This window comes from Camponotus vicinus, unplaced genomic scaffold, assembly GCF_025532165.1.
Source record: "Camponotus vicinus isolate PSW18456_S1 unplaced genomic scaffold, iyCamVici1.0 SCAF_13, whole genome shotgun sequence".
In the NCBI taxonomy this organism is placed as follows: Eukaryota; Metazoa; Arthropoda; class Insecta; order Hymenoptera; family Formicidae; genus Camponotus; species Camponotus vicinus.
Genome location: NW_028141949.1, coordinates 11,831,747 through 11,858,681, shown reverse-complemented (window position 1 = coordinate 11,858,681; position 26,935 = coordinate 11,831,747). Strand labels below are relative to the sequence as shown.

Genomic DNA, 26,935 nt, shown 5'->3' with positions numbered 1-26,935 from the left:
TTTTTTCTTAATAACAACAATATGTTTTCTTCCCTATAAGAATATGCAATGAAAAATGAGGGTTTCCATTTAAGAATTTGAAGGTAATGTTCACGTGACTTTCAAATGACTATCCAAGGTCAAATAATTGCCACTATCTTATGCTCCCCTTGAAACTATACAACTTTTGTCTGAAACATTTTTTTCTAAAATCTTGTGAAATTAAGATATTTTGACCTGAAAGTTAAAATGGGACTCTGTATATTGCATGCATTATCTTATTTACTAAAATTTACAATGCAAAAGAATAAATATATATTTGTTATTGACAGTAAAATAATTATTTATTTTTTCGTTTAATTGCTTTCGAGTAATATGTGACTCAGTAACATAATTACATAATTGCATAATTTGATGCATATTTTGTATCATTGTCGCACAGAATACATGACTGTAAAATAGGATAAAGATGTGTTTGCTAGCTGTAATGAAAAATGATTGAACTATAGTTTTTTTTCAATTTTTTTCAAATTTATAACATTCAATTTGATATATAAAATTTATGTATAAAATTTTACCGAGGCAAAACATTGAATGGATGCTATAAATAATCCACCAATATTCAGACCAAAAGTTTTGTTGCTTCTCTGTATGAGAATCAATATCAGCTTTTGTATCTCTAGCGGAGTTATATACCATTGAATTTTATATCTACATGTAACATTGATACATAATAAATTAATAACCTGAGAAATATAAGAATTTTTCATTTTAAGTAATTTTCAGCATATGAATATATTTGTTGTACATATTAATTTTCATTTTTACTATTAAATTCGTAAAACGATATAACATATATTATAAATTACAATATTTCTTACGCAGCAACATATATATAATTATAGTGATCTGTAATTTCTTGTCCGACTAAGTTTGCTACGAACATGTATAAAAGACTAATACATGCAGCTATAAAGGATATTAAAAGTTCGTCAATATTACATGTTGATGATGCGATCTGAAAAAACTAACAGACAATTTGAGATATATTCTTTTTCCTTCGCTAAAAATCCATTTAGAAAATTTACGATATACAATAAAGTTTGTTACTTTTAGGAAAGCGGCAGGTTGGACTGAATAATAATCTTAGTTATTATTACACGGACTATTTACTAGATTCGGCACTGCTCGTATCAAGTACAATTTAGAAAAGTAATAGAAGAAAGACTTGAATGATAAGCTAGCGTGCACTCGCGTGACTTGCCGGAAAGAAAAGGCAGAAAGTATATAAAGTAACTAGATTAGTAACAATAAGGAAACTAGACTTCCATTTAGCGTCATATAATCATAACATATAATCTAGGCATGAACACAAGCACACATAGATCTACTACTCTACAGTTACAAAATTAAATTTATTTAATTACAAATTAGTTTCAAATTACAAGTATATTCATGAATAAAAGTGCTTGTACTAAAATAGCAAAAGATATAATTATATATTATAACATATAACATCTTATTTGTATGCTATTTTATTACATATATGTATATAATGACAAATTCGCAATTAAATGTCAATTGTCAATCTTTACATAAATATGTATCCTATAATTTTATTTTAAACCGATTTTAAATTATAGTTGTATAAAACGCAACACAAGACAATATTCGCAAAAATATTATCTTGTCTTGAATGAAAATTTAATTTGTCACACACACACACACACATTTCTTTTTCATTGTTCTTTTAAAATAGCAGTTGCATGCAGTGAAGCCAGTATGCAGAATTACATATATACATATATGTATAATCAGAGAATCATGTACGTATGGTGTCAATAGTCAATTGTATATTACTTTATTATATTCTTTTTTATTATATTGTTTCTAAATTTTTTAATATAAATGTTTTTATTTATTAAATAAAGATTTTAAATTTGTATAATACAGGGAATATATGGCAGGGAAATTTTGACAGTCCCGAAGTGTGAAGGTAGATTAGCTCAAAGAAGAAAGCTACTATATTAATATATATTTATTACTAAAAATATTTATTACTTTTACTATTATCATATAAAATATTAATATTAAATATTTATTTAAGATAATAGTAAAAGTAATAAATATTTTAAAAACACTTATTTAATCTAATTAATTTTTAAGTTGATATCATACGATGTATGGATATCACACACATCCATGATAATAATAATATTAATATGTTAAATGTTTATTATGTTTACCGCATTCTTCAATCGAACACATGATCGCGTTCGATAGCACCAGTAGTACCTTAACCTATCGCAACCTACCATGACAAAAAACTGCTTGCAGTCGCCGAGTAATTATCGTCGCATTGTCGCTTCGTCGCGTCGTGTAGTAACGTGTCCGCGCGTGTTTCTTTCATCGAGTGATTTTTAATCGCCAACAGTTATTATTCGACAGTGTTTAATAGTGATTAGTGATAGAGTCATTAGTAAATTTCTCGTCTCATCGAGTGAGTAAATAAATGTGATTACGTTAAAGTTTATAAAAGAATACAGTTCATGAAAGAAGAAAAACTTTCTGTTAATAATTTAGTGTGGATTTCTTGTCTTTTGCAACGTGATATCTACGTTAAATTTGAGAACGTACGATCTATCGGAAAATTCATTTCTCCTTCAAGCAATTACAGCAATACATCAAAAGTCATCGAACAAGGTAATAATAACTATTTTTTAACGTTATGTGAAAACAGATCTCGGAAAGTCAGAGGGACAGTGTGTCAAAGGAAATTCGTGAAAAGAGAGGGGTTTTTAGTGGGTAGGGAGTACCGAGTTGGTAATTCGACTTGGTATTCGAATCCCACATAACTCACTGGATCGACCGGTGGGTATGCATAAAATGCATTTTCCCCTCTCTTGTAAAAAAAAAAAAAAAAAAATAACAGGTGAGTGAGCGAATGAGCGAGAGAGGGGGGAGGAGAGAGAGAGAGAAAGAGACAGACAGACAGACAGACAGAGAGAGAATGTATGTGTTCGCATGTGTTGTCTGTATGTGTATAGCGACCAGCTGATCGCAGCAGGCGCCCCGCGTAAGCACCCGCGTCTGACGGTGAATCGCGCCACCCTTGCCTGTCTCTTGTATTCGACCCGTCATACGTTAACTACTTCCTTTAATAATTCAAAAACTAAGCTTCGGACGAAATTTTGCCAAAGGAAAAATCGTCTTAGAATTCGGTCAAGATTATGTTTTTGCAAAACCATAAAGTTATTTAGAATCACCCTGTATATATATATATATATATATATATATATATATATATATATATATATATACAGGGTGTTCGGAAATTCAATCGACAAATTTTCAGAGATTGTCGGGGGCACCATAAGAATCATTTTTTGCAAATGAACCTGGGGTCGGAAACGTGTCATTACATCGCTACGGCATACAGAGTGTTCGAAAGAGTTGAGACCTCGAAATATCACAAAAAATAGAAGTTTTACGAAAAATTGTTTCAAACAAAAGTTGTAGGGTGTAAAAAGGTCTATTTACTGGTGCCATGTATTTGACCTTGGCGTCGCCAAGGTCACGACAAGGCCACCTTGAATTTTTTAAATGGAACCCTCCACTTTTTATTGCATATTCTTGTAGCCCTTCAAAAATTCAAGGTAGCCTTGTCGTGACCTCGGCGACGCCATCCAAGGTCAAACACATGGCACCAGTAAATAAACCTTTTTACACCCTACAACTTTTGTTTGAAACAATTTTTTGTAAAACTTCTATTTTTTGTGATATTTCGAGGTCCCGACTCTTTCGAACACTCCGTATGCCGTAGCGATGTAATGACACGTTTTCGACCTCAGGTTCATTTGCAAAAAATGATTCTTATGGTGCCCCAACAATTTCTGAAAATTTGTCGATTGAATTTCCGAACACCTTGTATATGTGTGTACATACGTGTGAGAGATTAATTTATCATATTTTCAAAAACCATCCCTTCGGGGTGAAATTTAATATCTTAGAAACGGAGCCGTCAAAATATTTCTATTGTTAAATAAAAAAAAAGTAATTTCATATAGTAACAATTTCCAAAAACTATCCCTCATAGAAGCAATTTTCAAAAACTACTCCTTGAGGATGAAAAATAATAACTCGAAAATGATACGTCGCAGAAATATGGGACTTACGCCGTTAGGGCTCTGGCACATAAAAAAACGTATGCAGTGAAATGTAGTCAGAAAGCAAATTGACCAATCATGATTGAGTAATAAGGCAGCCATATTAAAATGTAAGAAAACGTAAGAATTCTGATTAGTCGATTTCCTTACCGACTACGTTTCACTTCTTACGTATTTTGACGTGTCAGGGTTTTGTGTCCTCAAGGTTTCTCCGAAGACTAATTTACCGTAGAATAACAATTTTTAAAAACCACCCTTTGGGAGTGAAATTTAATATTTCAGAAATGCAGTATCATAAAAATATAACACCTATGCCGTTAGATAAGACTTGTAAAAAGACTAATTCACAGTATAATAACAATTTTTAAAAACCACCCCTTGGGGGTGAAATCTAATATTTTAAGAACGATGTGCCACAAAAATATAAAACCTATGCCGTTAGATAAGACTGCTAAAAAAACTATTTTAAAATTTCGTATAGTAATAACCAAGTACATAAAAAATATTCCACTTTATATGCGATGAAATGCGTTTAATATATATATTTTTTGCAGAAAAGATATAAATTTTTATAAAAAGATGTGATATCTCTCTAAAAAAAACCTTACAAAGGTAAAAAAAATACGCCAAGTATATAAAAGTATTCTACCTTGTGTGCAACAAAATGTTTAATAAAAAAAGTCCTTAAAAATAATTTACAGTCATTTTCCCTCAAAAAATCATTTTTTTAAACAAATAAAACCTCAAAAAATAATTTTTCTAATAAACACTAAAAAATAAAATATCTAAACTAAATATAAAATCAATAATTATTATTAGCCAAGTACTTAAGAACAATTTATAAATTTGATATAATATTTGCCGTGAAATATCAAATACGCAAATTTTAAATTGCACAGTCTTTAAATCGAAGTAAATAATGAAAACTTGACGTGCCCGGATCGTTTATATTATAAACATATTCTCAATAAAATGTAAAATTTTAAACATTATGTAACTAAATGTTTAATCTGTGTTTGATTAAACATTTTTCGATCCGCGAACATGCCAAGTGTTCATTACTTACTTCGATTTAAAGACAGTGCGATTTAAAATTTGCGTAAAACATTTTGTTTAATTATACATTATGTAAAAAATGTTTTATTAGGATTAAAAGAATCCTAATTCTCATTTAGTGAGTGTCGATTTTATAAACCAAGTTTCTCTGAATAAAAATAAAATGCGTTTTAACTTCTTAGGGAGAATTTATGTATAATATTTTTACAATGTAAGATTGATTTCACGGTAAATATATCAAATTTACAAATTGCTCTTAAGTACTTGGCTAATAGTAATTATTGTTTTCATATTTAGTTTTGATATTTTATTTTTTTAGTGTTTTTTTAGAAAAATCATTTTTTGAGGTTTCATTTCTTTAGAAAAATGATTTTTTTTAGGGAAAATGACTAAATTATTTTTAAGGACTTTTTTATTAACATTTTGTTGCATAAGGTAGAGTATTTTTATGTACATGGCGTATTTTTTTACCTTTGTAAGGTTTTTCTTAGAGGGATTTTAGTCTTTATAAAAATCAATAATCTTGACAACTTTCGATTTGGTACTGTTTTGATAACTAAATTAAAAATCTTGTCTTGATTTTAATTCGAATATCGACATAAGAAACGAGATTAGCCTTGATATCGAAATCTCATTTTCAATAATTCTCAAAATATTACAGACACAATTCTATTTATAATTCCTCTATTATTTTATTTATAATTTTATCATATAATTCAGAAAAACATTTAGAAAAAGACATAAAACACATACATACATAAAATATTAGGTGTATAACTAAGTTCCCGCCGTTTTTTTACTTGAAAAATGTATTTATTTCAATAAGAAAATGAATTAATATATTAACCAAAATATAATCCATTGTTTTCTATGACTTTTTCCCATCTTTTTTACAAAAGTTGGATTCCGCGACGATAGAACGACTTGTTTTTTGAAGCAATCCATTGATCGATGCATTTTTGGACTTCTTCGTAATTGGAGAAGTGTGTATCGGTGAGCGCGTGTTGCATTGATCGGAAAAGGGCCGATAATAATCCGATGGGGCCAAGTCTGGAGAATAGAGGTTGGTGCGGGAGAACTTCGCATTCGAGCTCCAATAGTTCTTTTACAATTCTTGCAACATGAGGTCGCGCGTTGTCATGCAAAAGAATCACTTTACGTCGATCACTGGTCTTTTTCGCATCAATTCATCATTCAATCGGTATAATTGTTGTTGATAGTGGTCAGCCGTGACTGTTTCAGAAATCAATCGATGAGCTTCAGCTGTAGTTTTATTTAAATCAAAGTAGTGAAGAAGTACATGTTGAAAAAACAACTTATCACATTTAATTTTAAATCGATTCACAAAAAATGAATCTTTGCGCACTCAATTTTATTGACAAATGCCTAACTTCACTACATTTGCAGCTGGAGCCATTTAATTATGAGCGGCGGGAACTTAATTATACTCCTAATATATATATCAAGATATATACATGTATTAAAATACATATGTGATACATAAAATTATAAAAATATTGTATCCTGAATCTTACATTACATTGTAATTATAAACGATTTACAACTATGTTTTAGGGGTATAATTAAATAAATTTTTAAATATTTAAATAATTAAATTATCTTAATTAATTATTTTAAAAATAATGGAGGAGAAATAAATAAGAGAGATGTTATTTATGTTATAATTATTTTAAATTTCATACTTTTTTATTGTGTGAATCATTAAATATTGTTGGCGTATGCGTGTGCGCGCGCGCGCGCGAGTGTATGTGTGTGTGTGTGTGTGTGTGTGTATGAGTTGAAAAGTGCGATTACAAGTATATTAATATCAAAACTAAGAAAGAATGTTATGTAACTCAGTAAATATATTTACTAATCAAAAAGAGAAAAAATTAAACTTACTCGAAAAATATTCAGGCTTAAAGTCATCACTCCAAATATTATTAAAAAGAAGAATGATATCTCAAATTTAGATATTAAATATGTACAGAACCTTTAAATGCAACAAATTATTATTGTGCATATTTTACACATATGTATTATAAAATAAATACTAACTCCATAGCTTTTCGATGAATATCTACAGCACTTTTTATGCTCATATAAATTAAATTCCTGTTCTGCAGGATAATATCTTGCGATATATGAATCATTATTGCGTTCTCGATACGGTAACTGTAAATAATTTAACTACTATAATTGTGAGATTATTTATCTATGTATATCTATGTATATAGTGACTTCTTAAATAATAATCGCAAAGTTATAGAATTACAATTTTGACGAAATAGTATTACAATAGTGGTAAAGCATATTTCAATAAAAAGAACATAGTATTTTCGTAATTACACAAGGATAAAACCAAAAAAATTTAAATAATGTAAAAATGATTTTTTTTCTTCTTATATTCTAATCTCATTATTACTTACATTACTTAACTATACATTACTTAAAGCTATTTTTTTAAAACAAAGCTAAACTTAGACATTAAATTTAGACATAATTATATAACCTTCTATGTATAAGTTATACAATAATTTCATTTTTTAATAGGTAGATTATTTAAATTTTGCATATAGTTATAATATATATCTTGCAGAATAAATCTTTAGATTTGTACCAAACAAGAATACAGAATTTTTTTATTTCAAATTTGTAATATTTTATTTTTATGTTTATTATTTTACCTGGCAATTGCAAACATTGCGCACATATATTGGAAATATGCGATCAGCGTTGTCCCTGTTGCTGCTACTGCAATAAACGCTATACAAACAGCTGCATTTATATGTAGTAACAGATAATAGAAATATTTTTCTTTATCAACAAAATATTCAATCCAAATCTGTAATTGATGTGATCGAGTTTTGTTTACGGATGAAATAATTTGCAAAATATCCGGCCATACTTGAGCGCTCGTGATAACGAACACACTGCAAACAATGAATACTAAATATTGTTATTCGCAAGGCATCATAAAATTTCTAATTCTCTAATTAAAATATTAAGTTACTTTATTATAAATGAATTGTAAAAGAAAATAATTGATACAAAATTTTTTTAAATTCAAATATCCATATACAGGGTGTTCGGAAATTCAATCGACAAATTTTCAGAGATTGTCGGGGGCACCATAAGTATCATTTTTTGCAAATGAACCTGGGGTCGGAAACGTGTCATTACATCGCTACGGCATACGGAGTGTTCGAAAGAGTCGGGACCTCGAAATATCACAAAAAATAGAAGTTTTACAAAAAATTGTTTCAAACAAAAGTTGTAGGGTGTAAAAAGGTCTATTTACTGGCGCCATGTGTTTGACCTTGGATGGCGTCGCCAAGGTCACGACAAGGCCACCTTGAATTTTTGAACTAGAACCCTCCACTTTTTATTCAGCCACCGATCTTGCCTTCATTGGCTGGATCAGGCACCGATCTTGCCTTCATCGGCTTGATCAGCCACCGATCTTGCCTTCATTGGCTGGATCAGGCACCGATCTTGCCTTCATCGGCTTGATCAGCCACCGATCTTGCCTTCATTGGCTGAATCAGGCACCGATTTTGCCAGTAAATAGACCTTTTTACACCCTACAACTTTTGTTTAAAACAATTTTTTGTAAAACTTCTATTTTTTGTGATATTTCGAGGTCCCGACTCTTTCGAACACTCCGTATGCCGTAGCGATGTAATGACACGTTTTGGACCCCAGGTTCATTTGCAAAAAGTGATTCTTATGGTGCCCCCAACAATCTCTGAAAATTTGTCGATTGAATTTCCGAACACCCTGTATATGTATGTGTATGTGTGTATTTGTGTGATAATCATATTTAATTTCTTTTTAATATATATACAATGCGCGCGCGCGCGCATACACACACACACACACACACACACACATGCTTGCGCGCGTGTCTGTGTGTGTACAAAAATTATTGTATATGTAAAATACATGCATTATAATTTATTGTTTTCAACTATTACATTATATTTAATTTTTACGACTGATTAAATATAAGTGGTTAAATTCAATTAACATTGACGTTAAAAATTAGAAGTGCATTATACATTCAGTTATTATAAATATTTCGATACGATAATTATATTTAACGATTATTAATTCATCTTTCAGTTTTGTAATTATATGTTTAAAGTATATTAAAAAAATTTTTCTTCCTCAATGGAGAGGAAACAATTGAAGAAGATAATTATAAAATAAAAGAATAAAAGTATTTTAATTTCGAAAATATTATTTGCCTAGTGAATAATTCTGTACTGTGTTATATTTATATCTCTAAATTTATATATTAATTTAATACTTTGGAGAATTTACAGGAATTTTTTTATAAAGAAATTTCCAACAGCAAATTTATCAAAAATGAAAAGTGGAAAAATTAAAAAAGTTATTACTTACTTGTCAATATAGCCGTGTAATATTTTGCGTTTCTTCCGTATCTTTCTATGATGGCAATTTCATTACTATCTTTCAAATCGTTAAAGATACGTTGAAGCTGTTCCATTAAATCTTTCACCTATTTCAATGAATCTTCATCATTTATAGCAGTAAGTACGAAAATATTAATGGATATAAGATGCTGTATATTAGGAGCATTTATATTCAAACAAATGAAAATAGATAATCAACTTACAGTCTCACTATTAATGCAAAATGAATGATATATTATTATCATGCAAATGAAAACAAATGCAAAAGATAATACTTCAAGGACGAAATTTGTAGTACATTTTGAAGTTACAAATGTTGTAAACTGTAATAAAATGAATTTTTATATAAAAATTGGGAACTTTTCTACGGGGGGGGAGCATTTCTTTATTAATATAAATTAGTTTTACATTTTTATAATTACATTACATCTATATACATATATATATATATGTATATATATATATATATATATATATATATATATATATATATATACACAGGGTGTCATGAAAGTGATCATTATTTTAAAAAATTAAGGTAGATTGGCTCAAAGTTAGAAGAAAAGTCTTGTACAGTTATGCAATATTCGCAATAATTAACGAGAAATAAATTAAAGAAAATCGGCCAATGCGCGTGGCTAGAAGTGCGTGGCGGTGAAGGCGGTCTCACTGTACCATAATGGCGGCGCGCGGCGAAGCAGTGATTGGAGAGGGGAAGAGCCTTCGCCGCGCCTACACACTCATCGCTCCTCGATTATTTTGTCGATACCTTGACAACGGTTGAATTTTCGAAAAAAACTGATACAAAAGTTATTAAGCTCATTGAGTACTATCGATAGAGTGACTACAAAGTACTCCTTTCCATTAAAAAAAAATTATTTTTTAATTCTTGATGTGAAAAACGGACATTCAAGGTTATTCAAGGTCATCAAAGTATGTGCCCCTACTTATTCTACAATTTTCATAATGGATGTCTTCTACCTATCTCTTACCGTTTTCGAGAAAAACACGGTGGACGTTTTATCAGACTCACTCTGTATATAGATACATTTATAATGTTACGTCCGGTGGACTCCACGATTCTTTTCTTTCCTCGAAACGATTTCGTGGAAGAAAGAAATCAAGGATCGACTTGCATTTGGAATGTAAATCGATTCTTCTTAGGAATAATGATAACGCGTAGAAGAACGCAACCTAATCCGCGTGTATCGCTATTAAACTTTAACAAATCTAATTCAGGGAATGGCCAGTCGAGATAGCGTTAACGAAACTCTAAATAAATTCGTGAATTATGAGATGAAAAATTGTTATGAGAAACTCTAACTGTCCCGTATCTATTGGTACGGCTTTATGTTCGAAGCCTCTCTATTTAAAGAAATTTTAAAATAAAGATCTGGTTCTCGGGAAGATTGTCAAAATCTAAACATACAGCAATATTCTTGAAATTGATAGTGCACGTGCGATCGTTCGACAGACCACCCTCGAGCGTTCTCCGAATCGCCAAATCATCAAGCGATAAGATAATCAGCTCACTCCCACTCTCTACTGGATGGAGCTAAGTCTCGAGCCAAAGGGCTTAACCAATAAAAATCTTAAGAAACGCCTCTCCTCCCAAAAATCAGCTTCCTTGTCCTTAAGAAGGGAGTATTAAAATTATTACAAAAGATTCCCACCATCCAGTAAGGAGGAGGAGTAATAACTTTAAAATGCAAGCGCAAGGCGCGACGCACGCTATTAACACTCCAGTTGACAGTTCAGTACGCTAATTCTTCCAACGAGCAGCAGTGCAGTTCACAGTTCAGTTCACAGCTCCAGTCAAGATTCAGTCATTCAATTTTAAAATTATATAGCCTCGGGGATCCTTTTTTTTCTTGCATTATGCAATTGAGTTATTCATCTGTTTTATATCACAGTGAAAATGATTTTGTTAACATTTAATTGTGCATCGTGTGAATTTTCTGATGAACATCTCCATTACCCAGCTCTTCATGTTATAAATCTCCGACCTCAGCCATTGCAATTTTATGGACGCACTCATTTTTGTGATGCCAACGATTTGTGAGTAAAATTGAGTAATTTTCATTTTCTCCCTTTCCCATATCTTACTATCTCATAATTTAAAATCTATGTCTGACAAATAATTTTAAACGGTTTAATAACCATTAAATTTTTACTAATTACTATCAATCAATCAATCCTTGTCTCACCTCTCCTCCAGTCTCATTCCTTGTTCTTCCTGTTCGCTGAGAATCTCCGCAAGGCGATTCGCGAACAATTCCCCGTTCGCCGGGAATCTCCGCAAGGCGATTCGCGAACAATTCCTCGTTCGCCGGGAATCTCCGTAAGGCGATTCGCGAACAATTCCCCGTTCGCCGGGAATTTCCGCAAGGCGATTCGCGAACAATTCCTCGTTCGCCGGGAATCTCCGTAAGGCGATTCGCGAACACTTCCCTGTTCACCGGGAATCTCCGTAAGGCGATTCGCGAACAATTCCCCGTTCGCCGGGAATCTCCGCAAGGCGATTCGCGAACAATTCCCCGTTCGCCGGGAATCTCCGTAAGGCGATTCGCGAACAATTCCCCGTTCGCCGGGAATCTCCGTAAGGCGATTCGCGAACAATTCCCCGTTCGCCGGGAATCTCCGCAAGGCGATTCGCGAACAATTCCCCGTTCGCCGGGAATCTCCGCAAGGCGATTCGCGAACAATTCCCCGTTCGCCGGGAATCTCCGTAAGGCGATTCGCGAACAATTCCCCGTTCGCCGGGAATCTCCGCAAGGCGATTCGCGAACAATTCCCCGTTCGCCGGGAATCTCCGCAAGGCGATTCGCGAACAATTCCCCGTTCGCCGGGAATCTCCGCAAGGCGATTCGCGAACAATTTCCCGTTCGCCGGGAATCTCCGTAAGGCGATTCGCGAACAATTCCCCGTTCGCCGGGAATCTCCGCAAGGCGATTCGCGAACAATTCCCCGTTCGCCGGGAATCTCCGCAAGGCGATTCGCGAACAATTCCCCGTTCGCCGGGAATCTCCGTAAGGCGATTCGCGAACAATTCCCCGTTCGCCGGGAATCTCCGTAAGGCGATTCGCGAACAATTCCCCGTTCGCCGGGAATCTCCGCAAGGCGATTCGCGAACAATTCCCCGTTCGCCGGGAATCTCCGCAAGGCGATTCGCGAACAATTCCCCGTTCGCCGGGAATCTCCGCAAGGCGATTCGCGAACAATTCCCCGTTCGCCGGGAATCTCCGCAAGGCGATTCGCGAACAATTCCCTGTTCGCCGGGAATCTCCGTAAGGCGATTCGCGAACAATTTCCCGTTCGCCGGGAATCTCCGTAAGGCGATTCGCGAACAATTCTCCGTTCGCCGGGAATCTCCGTAAGGCGATTCGCGAACAATTCCTTATTTCTCTTTATTAGCTCTTTCTGATTTATTTACCGAGAATTTATATTGTTTTCTATCATTATATCTCGTTTCAGCCTTCTTTATATATATATCTTTTCATTTCTATTTTTTTCTTGACTCCCTTTCGTTTTCTTTTAATTTCCCATCCTCATATTATTATTATTATTATTATCTTTTCCTTTCTCTTCATATTATTTTCCTTTGAATTATCATTACTTTTGGGAGAAACCGTTGAAATAGATGAATAATTTTCGAACTTAGACTTGGCGAATCTCTTATCTTAATTTTATTATTGTATTTTAATTTAGACCTGTGTTTCAGCGAATTTAGAAAATTTTAATTCTAACTATAACACATATGCGCAAGCGACGAATTCTATACTTCTTCTAATGAGTAAGCGTTATTCATATTTTTATTACACATTCACTTTTTATTTTGTTTTATTTCTTATATTATATTAATTATATTTATATTGTATTAACCGGTCAGAATTTAATTCTTAACGTAAATTCTTCCCTGTATATTCTGACTGATAACCTCCGAACGATTGTAACACCCGCGAGAATATATACATACACACACAGATACCCACTCACGCATACCTACAACTGCTAAGATGTATTTTTCTTTCATTATTTTTTTTTATAATATATGTATTTTTAATTTAATGTATAATTTAATTATTTAAACCGTTCTCTTCCCTAAATCCTGAGATCGCACTAGGTCCCATCCCGCGTAACAAGGATTAAATTCCTTTACCGAAAAGGGGCCATCGAACGAATAGGCTTAAAAACGCAGCGTTAAAGAGACCTTCGGTCGCTGACCTGTGTCAGGCCCTTCACATTCGTTCGACCCGATCCATACACACGCCCGAATAAAGTGTGTCACGGGGTAAGTAAGTTGCGTCCTTCCATACGGCCCATCCATTCCAGGGTCTGGACGTAACAATAACATATATATTGATATTTATTTTTGGATAGATTCATTCAATGTATATAGATACATATATGACGGAATTCGCCATCGAGAAAGAAATTAATCGTTTGCGGTTAATTTATGGTGCTCTGGAGCTCCTCGCAAAAGCTAGAGGAGATCCGGCTATAGTAGTCTGCGCCTTTTGACCGATAAGCTGTGACTCGTGGGATCTGTGCCGCGGCCTTATATACTGCCTTAGATGGAATCCCACTCTCGGGTTAGGTGCTTTCCTTTTTGCCACCTAGCGGCGAGGCGCAAAGTTCGTGGAAGTATATGAATATCCATTGGATATTTTTGTTAGCTACTTGAATATACACTCACACGCAAAAAACGGGCCACTAAATTTTAGCAAAATTTTTTAACATCCTTCAATAACAACAAATCAGTAAAAAATCACCGTATTGAGATTAAAAAGAGCTCAAGTTAAACAGTCTTCTTAAAAACCAAAAAAAACAAATTTTAGTTACAAAAAATGTTTTACAAAATGCTGAAGATAGACTTTGAGAAATAGAAAATAAATTTTTTTTTTAAACTGCTGCATTGTTCAGGAGAATCGGCTGGTGCAAACATGGGTAAAACTTTAGAAACAGACACCAGGGTCGAATCGTCTTGGCTTTGACATATGTTGTCAAGGTCACTATCCTAAGTAACATTCAAAAGATTTTAGCCGTCGCTCGATGTTTATTAAAAAGTTATTAACAAAAGAACTTCCAGAAATTATATGCAATATCCCAGACAGCACACAAATATTCGAAGGACATCCATAAGACGACCGTTAAGGATATTGAGGATATCCACAGATGATCCGTTTTACGTTCTTCGGACATTTAATGGATGTCCGTGGTATATCTGTTTATGAAATTGGTGGACATACTTTAATCCCTAAATGATAATATAATTTATCTATTTCATATAAAATTTTACATAAAAATTTCATATAAAAATTTTATATATAAAATTTGTAATTAGCAATTTATAATAAACACATTTTATAATTTATACTTGCACATTGCACTTTACATTTTAAATAGGTAATGAATGGATTATTTTCGTTTATTCGCCGGACATTTACTTGTCCGACTTATAAAATCAATTTAATATCTGAAACTCGTGCATTTAGATCAGAAATTAAATTGAACAGTATATTTTTAATCTTATTTGTTACCTTTTGCAAACTTTATATAATTCTTCTAACTAAAACTTAAATACACGAGAAAGATAGTGTATCTCACGTCGCGTAGTGGTAAATGAACGAACTAACACATCCTTGCGTGCTCGCGCGAAACTTTGACGTCCAAGACCGGACATCTTGTAGACGTCTGAATATTGGCCGTTAACGGATGTCTCAAATCGGATGTACGATGGACGTACATTTCATGTCCATGGACGTAAAATGGACATAAAATGAATGTCCATAGGATGTCCTGTGCTGTCTGGGTATGCGACTATACGAATTCCTAAGCAATGTTGATTTGACTTCTAAGAAGGTCAAGGTTATTTTAACTTTCTATGCAATGCGAGGTCCACCTTACACCACTTCTGAGTCAGTGCGAAACGAGGTCTATTATTGTATGGTTCCACGTGGGTTTACAACTTTCCATGCGAAGCGAGGTCTACCCCACACTACCTCTGAGTCAGTGCGAAACGAGGTCTATGGTTCCTCGCTTCGCATGGAAAGTTACAAACCCATGTAGAACCATACAATAATAGACCTCGTTTCGCGCTGACTCAGGGGTGGTGTGCGGTGGACCTTGCTTCGCATGGAAAGTTGCAAACCCATGTGGAACCATACAATATAGACCTTGTTTCGCGCTGACTCAGGGGTGGTGTGAGGTAGACCTCGTTTCGCATAGAAAGTTGCAAATCCATGTGGAATCATACAATAATAGACTTCGTTTTGCGCTGACTCAGAGGTTAAGTTAGGTGGTGTGGGATGGACCTCGCTTTACATAGAAAGTTAAAATAACCTTGACCTTCTTAGAAGTCAAATCAACATTGCTTGGGAATTCGTATAGTCGCATGTTGTATATACGCTTTTGTTAATAACTTTTTAATAAATAACGAGCGACAGCTAAAATCTTTTGAATGTTACTCAGGACAAGTTACTCAATGTCAAGGTCAAGACGATTCGACCCTGATGTCTTTTTCTAAAGTTTTACCCAAACATGTTTTTAAGCTTATTTATTTCTTAACAAATCCATATTTTAATAAATTTACGATCTTTTTTCATAAAGTTATACCGTTTTGAAGAAAATGTTACAAAATGAAATCATAGAATCATTAAATATTGTAGAAGTGACACATTATATATAAATATTTTTTTCAAACATTTATATATTAATTTAATTTATATGTTCAAAAACAGACGTTTTTTAAACTTTGATACTACCCACTTCAAATCATCGTATCTTTTATACGTTTGATTTTTGGACTTTTTGCCTCAGGAAACTTTTGATCAGCATCACCTAAACTACAACATATTTCAATTTCAGCCAATTTGACCGAAGCCACTTTTTTCATATAAAATGTGCGGGGTCCTTTGAGTTTTGTGTCATCTTAATACGATGACTTTTCGCTGACTTATTGTTATTGAAAGATTTTAAAAAATTGTGCTAAAATTTAGTGGCCCGTATTTTTTGTGTGGGAATGAAAATATGTGGAAAACATGTATATATCTAGTGGATATCTCTGGTAGCTACTTATTAGATATAGATAATATATATACATATGAATGATATATACATATGCATTTACTAATTATCTATAGAGGATATGAACCTCATATAGACATTTAGACATTTATTAGATATCTATTATATAAATTTTTCCGTGTGGATATATATTTTTCATATTGTAAAAAGATACTGCATGGTGGCATATGAAGTATATACGATGACACATATAAAGAGTATGACACACATAGCGAGGCATTTTTCAATCGATTCTTCCTTAGAACGAGAGTCGAAAGAGCAATTGTAAGCTTATCGAAGAAATATTTATGTATAAATGTGTGTAATACAAATATAATAATTATTTCTAAATGTAATGTATATACTTTTAGCAAGATAAAATGTAAAAACTCAAAAGAAAGGTTTTATTATCACTTCTATTTCTCTCAAACTTAGTCCGAAGGATCATTTATATTTATGAGCAATCATTTTTGTTTATGATCAAATTTTCATTAAAAAAGCATGAACTTGAATTTAGTTCAAAATTACACAAGCTATAAAATAGTTCAATAAATATTCATTAAAAAATATATAAATATATGTATACTATATATATATATATATATATATATATATATATATATATATATATATATACAGGGTGTTTCATTTTAATCCGACCAGTCGAATATCTCGAAAACCAAGCCCGGGAGAGAAAAATATTTCAGACAAAAGTTGTTTGGTTTCGAGGGGGCCATAAGATGGTGACAATGTTTGAATTACAAAATAATGAGAGGAATCAATTGGTGTAAAGAAAACACATAGTTGTTTTGAAGAAAAAATATGTAATTTGCAATTAACAATTCCATATTTTTTCTTAAAAACAACTATGTGTTTTTTTTACACCAATTGATTCCTCTCATTATTTTGTACATAAAAGTATTAAGGTAAGATAATCGAAAAGTGAATATTTTACAAGATATTTTACGGTTTATGTAAAATTAAGAAATTATTTCAACCCTCATAACTCAAAAAGTACTTAACGAAAAGGTACTTAATGATAGTGTTTTAGAAAGCTCTCGAGATAAGCTACAAGAGTGTGCAAAAATATATAGGGTGTTCCATTTAAAAAAATTGAAGTGACCTTCACGTGACCTTCAAATGACTCTTCAAGGTCAAACCAATGATACCATCTTATGGCCCCCTCGAAACCAAACAACTTTTGTCTGAAATATTTTTCTCTCCCGGGCTTGGTTTTCGAGATATTCGACTGGTCGGATTAAAATGAAACACCCTGTATATACATATACGCGTATATACTCTTACAGAATATAATATTGTAAAATATTTATTGAACTATTTTATATGTTTGTGTAATTTTTAATTAAATTTGATATACATATGCATATATATATATATATATATATATATATATATATATATATATGTATATAATTTACGTATGTATATTTATGTATGTATATAATTTTTATGTATGAATATGCATATGCGTAAATATATATATACGTTTGCATGTTTATTTATACTTGAAAGATAATAAAGGTTATCAGAATACTAAAAAAGAAGATGAATTGAAGTCGAGCAAATTTCGATTTTTGATAAGGCCATAGACCAACTATAAGCAAAAGAGCACGATTGAGACTAAAATACTGATCTTCGATACTGATCATTTTCCCACTAGTATCAACACAAGTGATAGAGTTTTTGCTGATATAGCTTCTCTTTTAAGTCTAAATTATAATCATTTAAATGTTCTCTCAAAGTTCTTTTTTATGAAAAAGAGGTTTAGAGAGAAAATGTTTTACAACTTAACTTCTGTAATTTAGCTATAATTGTATACACTGCATAAGACTGCATAAGACAAAATATATATATATATATATATATATATATATATATATGTGTATATTCACACAATTTAACATCGTTTCATCAAGATATCGCCCTATTAAGTAATCGATTTAATACGAAAAAATTATACACATGTTTTATTTCTCACGGAATAACAGATGTGAAAGAAGTCTTGGGGGTGTGAAAGCTGCGCAAGCGTAGTCATCGTTTTTCGTCGACACATAACCGTGTGTTCAGTCTAATGTGACATTCGGAAGTTACACCTCATCTTTCATGGTAAATATATTTTACAATCACATTATTTAAAATTATTGTATGTATAATATTATTTTTTTCGAAAAATATGATTTAATATAAGATTTTTATATTCTTTAATACTTACTTTATAGTCTGTTATTCTAAAAAAATTAAAATTAAATATACACTTACACACACACACACACACACACACACACACACACATATATATATATATATATATATAAAATTAAATAATATATGCAAGGAAATACATGATTCTCATCAAAAAAAGGTATCATATAGTTAACATACATAGTTAATTTTTCAAAAATAATAAAGAAAAAAATTTGTGATAGATATAATATTATTTTGAACTTTCTAATATATTTTAATTTTTTGTTTTAATATTTATATTTCTACATTTTATATATATGTATATATATATACACACACACACACACACACACACACACACACACACACACACACATATATATACAGGGTGCAATCTCTTCTGAAAAAAAAAAAAAAAAACATAAGAGTAGATTTCGTTAAATCGAACTAAAAAGTTATTTACCATTTTGAAGTGCACCACGTAAAATTTCGCGCTCTAGCCGTGTGGCCGATCCTTTTTAATTAATATCTCGAATTTTACGTGGTGCATTTCAAAATGGTATATGACTTTTTAGTTCGATTTAACGAGTTCTACTTATGCTTTTTTTGGGGGGGGGGGGAGAAATTGCACAGTGTATATATCCTGCGCTTTATAAATTATATTCAAATATATATATATACATATATTTGAATACATTATAATTTAAAAAGCTAAGAAACAAGCTTATCTACATAATCTACATAATTTTCATTTACGGTATATAAATGAAATTTGAAAAGTAGATAACCTTACTTTAATTACAATCCTTATCTTAACATTTCTAGAAATTATTACATATATTAATATATATTTAAAAAATTATATGTTTTATACGTATTTATACGTATTATACATGAATGTTAAAATCTTCAAATTCTTACACACAAAAAGATTTACGTTTCATGTAAATTTTTCTTAAACAAAATATTAATTAAAAATATTTAATCTTACGAGATTTGATGTATTTATAAGATTAATTCGTGAATTATTGTAAGATATAAGATTATTCTGTGTTGTATTTTGAAAAAATTAAGGAAAATGTTATTTTCGGAGAAAAATTATAGTGTTATAAAAAAGTCAATTATAAATTAATTAAAAAGCTTGTAAATAAAATGCAGAATATTGGTGATATTATTTTATATTAACAAATCTTGATACATCATGTCAATTAATCATAACAATAATAACGTAAATTTTTTTATTGAATAAATTCTCTATTTGTTTTTCGACAAATTTATTCATATCCTTTCTCTCTCTTATTTGTACTCTCTTCCCCTTCCCCCTCTCTCTTTTTCTATGTGTGCCTGCGTGCGTGCGCGCGCGCGCGTGTGTGTGTAGTATTGTAATGTATTTGTAAACACAAGTAATGAATTAATGGTAAAAATGAGATCACAAGTATTATATATAATATCAATTAATAAGAAACTAAAAAAAGTATAAAAGAGAGAGAGAGAGAGAGAGAGAAAGAGATTTATTAAATAATTTAATAAATATACTTATATTTAAATAACAAAACTTACTCGAAAAATATTCAAGCTTAAATTCGTCATTCCAAATATTATTAAAAACAAGAACTATATGTCAAATTCAGATATCAGATATATGTAAAACCTTTAAATACAATAAAATGTTATTATTGGGTTGGCCAATAAGTCGTGCGGGTTTTTACATATAAATGAAAGACGATTAACGTAAAATTAAATTGATGTAAATAATTTTCTATGCTCGATTTATCTGGAGAATGTCTGCAATCTCCCGTACCGTTTTGCGTGGATTAGCGTTGATTAATGTTTTTATTTTATCACTGTTGATTTCAATTGGCCGATCCGAGCGTGGTGTATCTTCAATAGAAAAATTTGCAGAACGAAATTTCGCAGACCACTTCTGGCACACGTGTTCTTTCACGGCATCCTCGCCGTATACTGCACATATCTTTTTATGTTTGTGCTGCGTTTTTGCCTTTTTTAAAATAAGAAAGCATAATGTGCTGAAAATGCTCATTTTTGTTATTCATTTTTATTGTCGCCAAACTTACAAAACACAATCAATCTCTTTAGGCTTTATTTCAAATGCACGTTGAAATGTCATCTATCAAACGATTATATTATGAGCTTTCAAGATTTAAATTGAAGATAGTTGCTTTTCAGAGCACCTGTAGCCATCTATCGGCAAAATCGCACGGACTTATTGGCCAACCGAATACTACGCGCGCGTATATATATTTTTTATACATGTACTATAAAATTACTACTAGCTCTATGGCTTTTCGAATAATATCTACAGCATTTTTTATGCTCTTATGAGTTAAATTCTTATTCTGCAAGATATATTTTGCGATGTTTAAATCTTTATTCTCGATAACTGTAAATAATATAATTATTATAATTATTAATTAAGATAATTTAGAGCGAGGTGTGGCACAGTAGATAGCGCAATAATCGCAAAACCCGCAAAGGTCCCGGGTTCGATTCCCGGTAGAACCGAAAAATTGTATACCCACGCTCCTCTCGCGGAAGGCAATGGCAAACCACCGAGAAAATCTTGCCAAGAGTATCTCTCTCTAATATAGCCGTTCGAAATCTGCATTAAACTGTAGGTCCCACGTACGATAATCTGGTGCGCAACACAGGTACATAAAAGAGAGAGATCACCACGTTCGAAATCGAACAAAAGAGAAGAAAAATTAAGATAATTATCTATGTATATAGCGATATAAAGAACTGAAATAATAATCTCGAAGTTGAATAATCATAATTTTGACAAGTTAGTACTATATAGTCAAGTATAATTAATAAAAAAACATAGCATTCGATATATATTACACAAATAGAAAACTAAAAATTTTTGAATAACAAGAATAAAAACAGAATTTTATTTTATTACCCTTATCGTACTCTGATCTTACTATTAGTTAAAATTCTTTCTCAAAGTAGAATTAAAAATTAATTGTCTAGAAATATAAATTATTTGTCTAAAAATTTTTACGTTTTATGACCTCTTATATGTATAGATAATGTAAAAATTTCAACGGATAGATTATTTAAGCTTTGCATATATTTATAACATCTTGCAGAGTAAATCTTTAAATTCGTATCAAACAAGAAAACAGAATTTTTTTATTTCAAATTTTTTTCTATCATTTTTATGTTTATCGTCTTACTCTCTTATGTTTATCGTCTATATGTCAAAATAAAAATTTTTCGAGCTATGCAATCTAAAGTAAACATTTACCGTATTTTTACTCTTTGTAATAAAAAGTATATAAATAAAAGTATATATATATATATATATATATATATATATATATATAGGGTGATTCTGAACAAACGTTTGTCTTTAAAATATCAAATTCTTGAATGAATTCTAAGACGATTTTTCCTCTTGCAAAATTTTGCCCGGAGCTTAGTTTTTATACTATAAAGGAAAATAGTTAACTACTTACGGAACGAGTACAAGAGGTAGGCAGGGACGGCGCGATATAGGCGATTACGTGGGGCGCTCGCCGCGATCAGCTGATTGCTATACGCGATGACTGTAACAATCAGTGTGTGTATGTGTGTGTGCGCGTACATATTCTCACACACACACTGATTGTTACAGTCATCGCTTATAGCAATCAGCTGATCGCGGCGAGCGCCCTACGTAATCGCCTATATCGCGCCGTCCCTGCCTACCTCTTGTACTCGTTCCGTAAGTAGTTAACTATTTTCCTTTATAGTTTAAAAACTAAGCTCCGGGCAAAATTTTGCAAGAGGAAAAATCGTCTTAGAATTCATTCAAGAATTTGATATTTTAAAGACAAACGTTTGTTCAGAATCACCCTGTATATATTCGCGCACATGTACACGCATCGGCAGGTGTCCCGGTATGTATGTGTTGACGGTCGACGTCATACACACACAGCACACACGTACGTGAGTCAAGAATTTATTCTTCATTAAATTTTATCTTTTTATATAATTTAATTATTATTTAATTTAATAGAATGAATGCCGGCCTTTAATGCACGCGGTTAAGTCGCATTTCTTAAAGAAAGAAAAGAAAATGTATGCATATCAAATACTAGAGCGCACGAGACACGTATAGAAACAGCGCGGTGTCCTGCGTGGTATATCGCGCTGTTTCTATACGTGTCTCGTGTACTTTAATATCGATATCGATATATTTTTCATTTCTTTCTTTAAGAAATGCGGCTTAACAGTGTGCACTAAAGGTCGGCATTAATTCTATTAAATTGAATAATAATTCTTGGCTCACGTATGTGCGCACTTCGCGTGTGTGCGTATGACGTCGACCGTTCACACATACATACCGGGATATCATTCCTGCCGGTGAGTGTACATGGTATTCGAAAAATATGTTTTATTTATAAAACTTCTTTTGTTTATAACTTTTTAATAAACAATGAGCGACGGCTAAAACCTTTTGAATGTCACTCAGGAGGATGATCTTGACAACATATGTCAAGGTCAAAGTAATCGAGGCGGGCTTCCTTCATCGAAATATCATTACACCCATCTAGCCATAGTTTTTTATATTTTTCATTTGTTGGAAATCTGAAATTATTAATGTACTTATGACATGTAGCTTTATAACTTCAACAATTAGGAACAATTGTTGCTACTTACGAATGAAAAGAAACATTACTTCTTGCAGAATCGTTTAAATTATAAACAATGCACTTTCGAACCATTCTAAATAAATTATTAAAAATAATAAAAAAAATTTCTAAATATTACAATTTTTAGTAACCTCAAAATGCTCTGTGCTATGGTCACTACCCATAATGCATCATCATAATGCTTCCAATGGGTGCATCCAGAAACACAACCGCTCACTGAGCGGCTCAAGTAGCAATCGAATGTGATTGGTGAATTCAAAAATAGAAATCAATCACACTCAATTGCTATTTAGCCGCTCAGTGAGCGGTTGTGCTTCTGGATGCATCCATTGTATAGTATATGTCACGCATGCGCACAATTTATTTCCGGATACTATTAGAGAAAGAAGTACAGACACAAATTTGCTTGTATTGCCAGTCCATATTTATAAGATCTGTGGCCAGATTGGTCTATTTCTTTGTGTTTGGTGTTCGTTTGAATCGAGGAAATCGAATGATTTCCAAAAAATGGATGAAAGAGAATTTGGCCGCAAAATTGATGGAGTTAAGGTTCCAACTCATTCCGTAACACTCCTATTCTCCACATTTGACTTCCTCGGACTACTACTTGTTCCCCAGTATGAAGAAATGGCTGGCGGGAAGGAGATTTTATTCAAACGAGGAGGTGATTGCGGAAATGAATGCCTTTTGCAGAGTTGGACCAATCCTATTATTCGGAAGGGATCAACAAACTGGAGCAGCGTTGGACGAAGTATATAAGCCTAAAAGGAGACTACATTGAACAATAAGGTAAATGTGAAGGAGAGTGGTGTCCTCACGGATTTCGTTGAAATTTAACAATTTAGCTTATTTTAGTGCGTAAAACACGAATCTGTTAATTAAAACTGTCGCTCTCACTTTACGAAAAAAGTTATAAAGCACTAAAGTTGACAGTTGTTTAGGATTAGGAAATCTGTCATACTGATTAAAGCGACGCGATCACATGTTTCGTGGTTATATGCACATGCGTAATGCCGAAAAGTGCGCGAAATTAGAAATGTGATAAAAGAGTGTAATTGAATAGATCACGTGACAGCTGTTTGATAGGTAAGTAATATTTTGAAATGATTGTCTTTTGTTTTATTACATGCTACATCTCATTGTATACATCTCATACGATTACGAGTCATTAAAATGCAGCTGCATGAGTTTTTGGCAATAACTCACGATAGAGATAAATTAATAAATTATTTAATTGAAAATAAACTCATAAATAATGAAATATACTGTCTAAAGTGCAATAATAAGTTAAAAATAAATAGACGTAACCTTTTATTTTGTTGCCAAAAGGTACTTTATAAAAAAAATGTGCATAAAAAATATGTAAAGAAAATGTAATTTTAAAGCAAGTGCAAAACTTGATACCTGGTTTAATAAATCTAAATTAAGTTTAGAAACGATATGTAGAATAACTGCATATCCACACGGAACATGACATCCATTGGAGGTCCATATAATCTCCATACCTCCATGTGACCTCTATCTCCACGGTGGATGTTCAATGGATCTCTAATAGAAATCCATATTATCTCCACGGTAGATGTTTGTAAATTTATCATGGATGTCCATTAGACGTCGGTTATGGATATATGATAGATGTGTACACATTTCTCTTAACATAAATAATTTTTATTAATTATTTTTCCTAGTATTGGTAAATATTATTTTTTGTTACTTTATCTTATATCTCACTAATAATTATAGTCAGTGGAAGTAAAATTTCATTGTAAAATCAGTAATCGCGCTAGTTCGTTCGTTTACCGCTATGGTGCGCTATTTTTCTCGTACTTGAGTTTTAGTCATGAGAATTATATAAAGCTTGCAAAAGGCGACAGATAAAATTAAAAGTATTACTTCGATCTAATTTCTGATACAGTTTCAATAGAGGAACTTCAGATATTAAATCGATTTTATAAGTCGGACAAGTAAATGTCCGGCCAATAAACGAAAATGATCCGTTCATTATCTATTTGTTACTCCATATAACGTACATATGACATCCATGAAAGCTCAACAAAACATCTATAATGACTCCATATAACGTACATATGACATCCATGAACGCTTCATTCAATATTTATAATTACTCCATATAACGTACATATGACATCTATGAATACATTTAATAGATGTCGAATGGAGGTATGAAATACGGAACTGTGGATGTCTAGTAGATGTTTACGGGACGTTTCATGGACATCTAATGGAGGTTTCGAATCTCCATGGTAGACGTCTAGTGGACATCCATTAGAGGGTTTTGTTTCGTGTGGGTATTTTATCATGTTGAGACTTCCTCGACAAGATTTTTTATGTATAGAGTTAAAAATTTCTAGATATTTGGTTGTTGATTGGTTTTCCTTTTGTCGAGAAGTAAGTATAATGAATATTAATATATTGATATGTTACATATATTAGTAAAATTTATAAAATATAATAAATCTTATATAGGTTTGCATATCCTGGGCCAAAAAAAGTTCAACTAAATTTGGAGGACCCAATACTATCGAGATAGACGAAGCAAAAATCGGCAAAAGAAAATATAATCGAATTGTTAAAGGGAATTGGATTTTCGATGGATATGAGCGCAAATAAAGTTTTTCTTGTGCCAATTCCAAATTGCATAGAAACAACTCTTTTAAATATAATAAAAGAATGGATCCTACCTGGGACAATCATGTCAAATTGTTGGAAATCATATGACTACTTAATCAGCGAAGGTTTCCAACATCTGAAAGTAAATTATTCCATGAATTTTGTCGACCAAGATATCGGTAAGTACACATTTAAATACACATTTAAGTACACATTTAAATATATATAGCGTTACAAATTAATAATATTAATATACTTTTATTTATTTTATATGCAGGAGCCCATACTCAACATATTGAACGCGTTTGGAGAGAAGAGTTAATATTCCACGATATGGGACACGCTCTTCTCACTTAGTGGGCTATTTAGCAGAATTTCTCTTCAAACGCGCTCATAAATATGACGAATGTTTGAATAGTTTTTTCTGTGCGATTACGGAATTGTATCCACCGAAAACTTATCCCAATAAAGCAGATGGAAGCTAAAACAAGATAATTTTAAGTTTATTTTGCACAATTTTCATTAATATTTCATTTTCGAGTAAATAATTTATCAGTCAACATTTGAAATTGTTATATTTTTATTCATCAACCGAAATTATAATAAGGAACTGCGCGCTCGAAATTTGAATCTTGTACTAAAAATAATAGATTAAATTTTAGATTTTTATTGCATATTTTATTTTTTTGAATTTTATTGCATAAATCTTCGCCTTACTAAATGTTTGATGAGT

At 31.9% G+C, this 26,935-nt stretch overlaps 1 protein-coding gene and 1 pseudogene across 1 annotated transcript; one reads left to right on the top strand and one right to left on the bottom strand.

The window, feature by feature from the left end:
* Window positions 1–335: 335 nt before the first annotated feature.
* Window positions 336–18,375, bottom strand: LOC145963777 (uncharacterized). The gene is made up of 9 exons (XM_083086009.1): window positions 18,232–18,375; window positions 9,844–9,963; window positions 9,609–9,726; window positions 7,889–8,150; window positions 7,260–7,376; window positions 7,104–7,194; window positions 861–1,006; window positions 558–690; window positions 336–461 (listed from the first exon to the last, which is right to left on the bottom strand). Exons 1-9 carry the CDS (start codon window positions 18,373–18,375, stop codon window positions 408–410), a joined length of 1,185 nt encoding a protein of 394 aa, XP_082942135.1. The 3' UTR covers window positions 336–407.
* Window positions 18,376–25,746: 7,371 nt separating this feature from the next.
* On the top strand, window positions 25,747–26,687 carry LOC145963991 (uncharacterized; annotated as a pseudogene).
* Window positions 26,688–26,935: the final 248 nt, after the last annotated feature.

Coding starts and splice junctions, on each gene's coding strand:
- LOC145963777 (XM_083086009.1), bottom strand. CDS start 18,375: ATGATCAGTATCGAAGATCAGTATTTTAGTCTCAATCGTGCTCTTTTG. Junction 8,151..9,608: donor TTACACGGCTATATTGACAA/GTAAGTAATAAC, acceptor AACAATATTTAG/TATTCATTGTTTGCAGTGTG. Junction 7,195..7,259: donor ATTCATCGAAAAGCTATGGA/GTTAGTATTTAT, acceptor TTGCATTTAAAG/GTTCTGTACATATTTAATAT.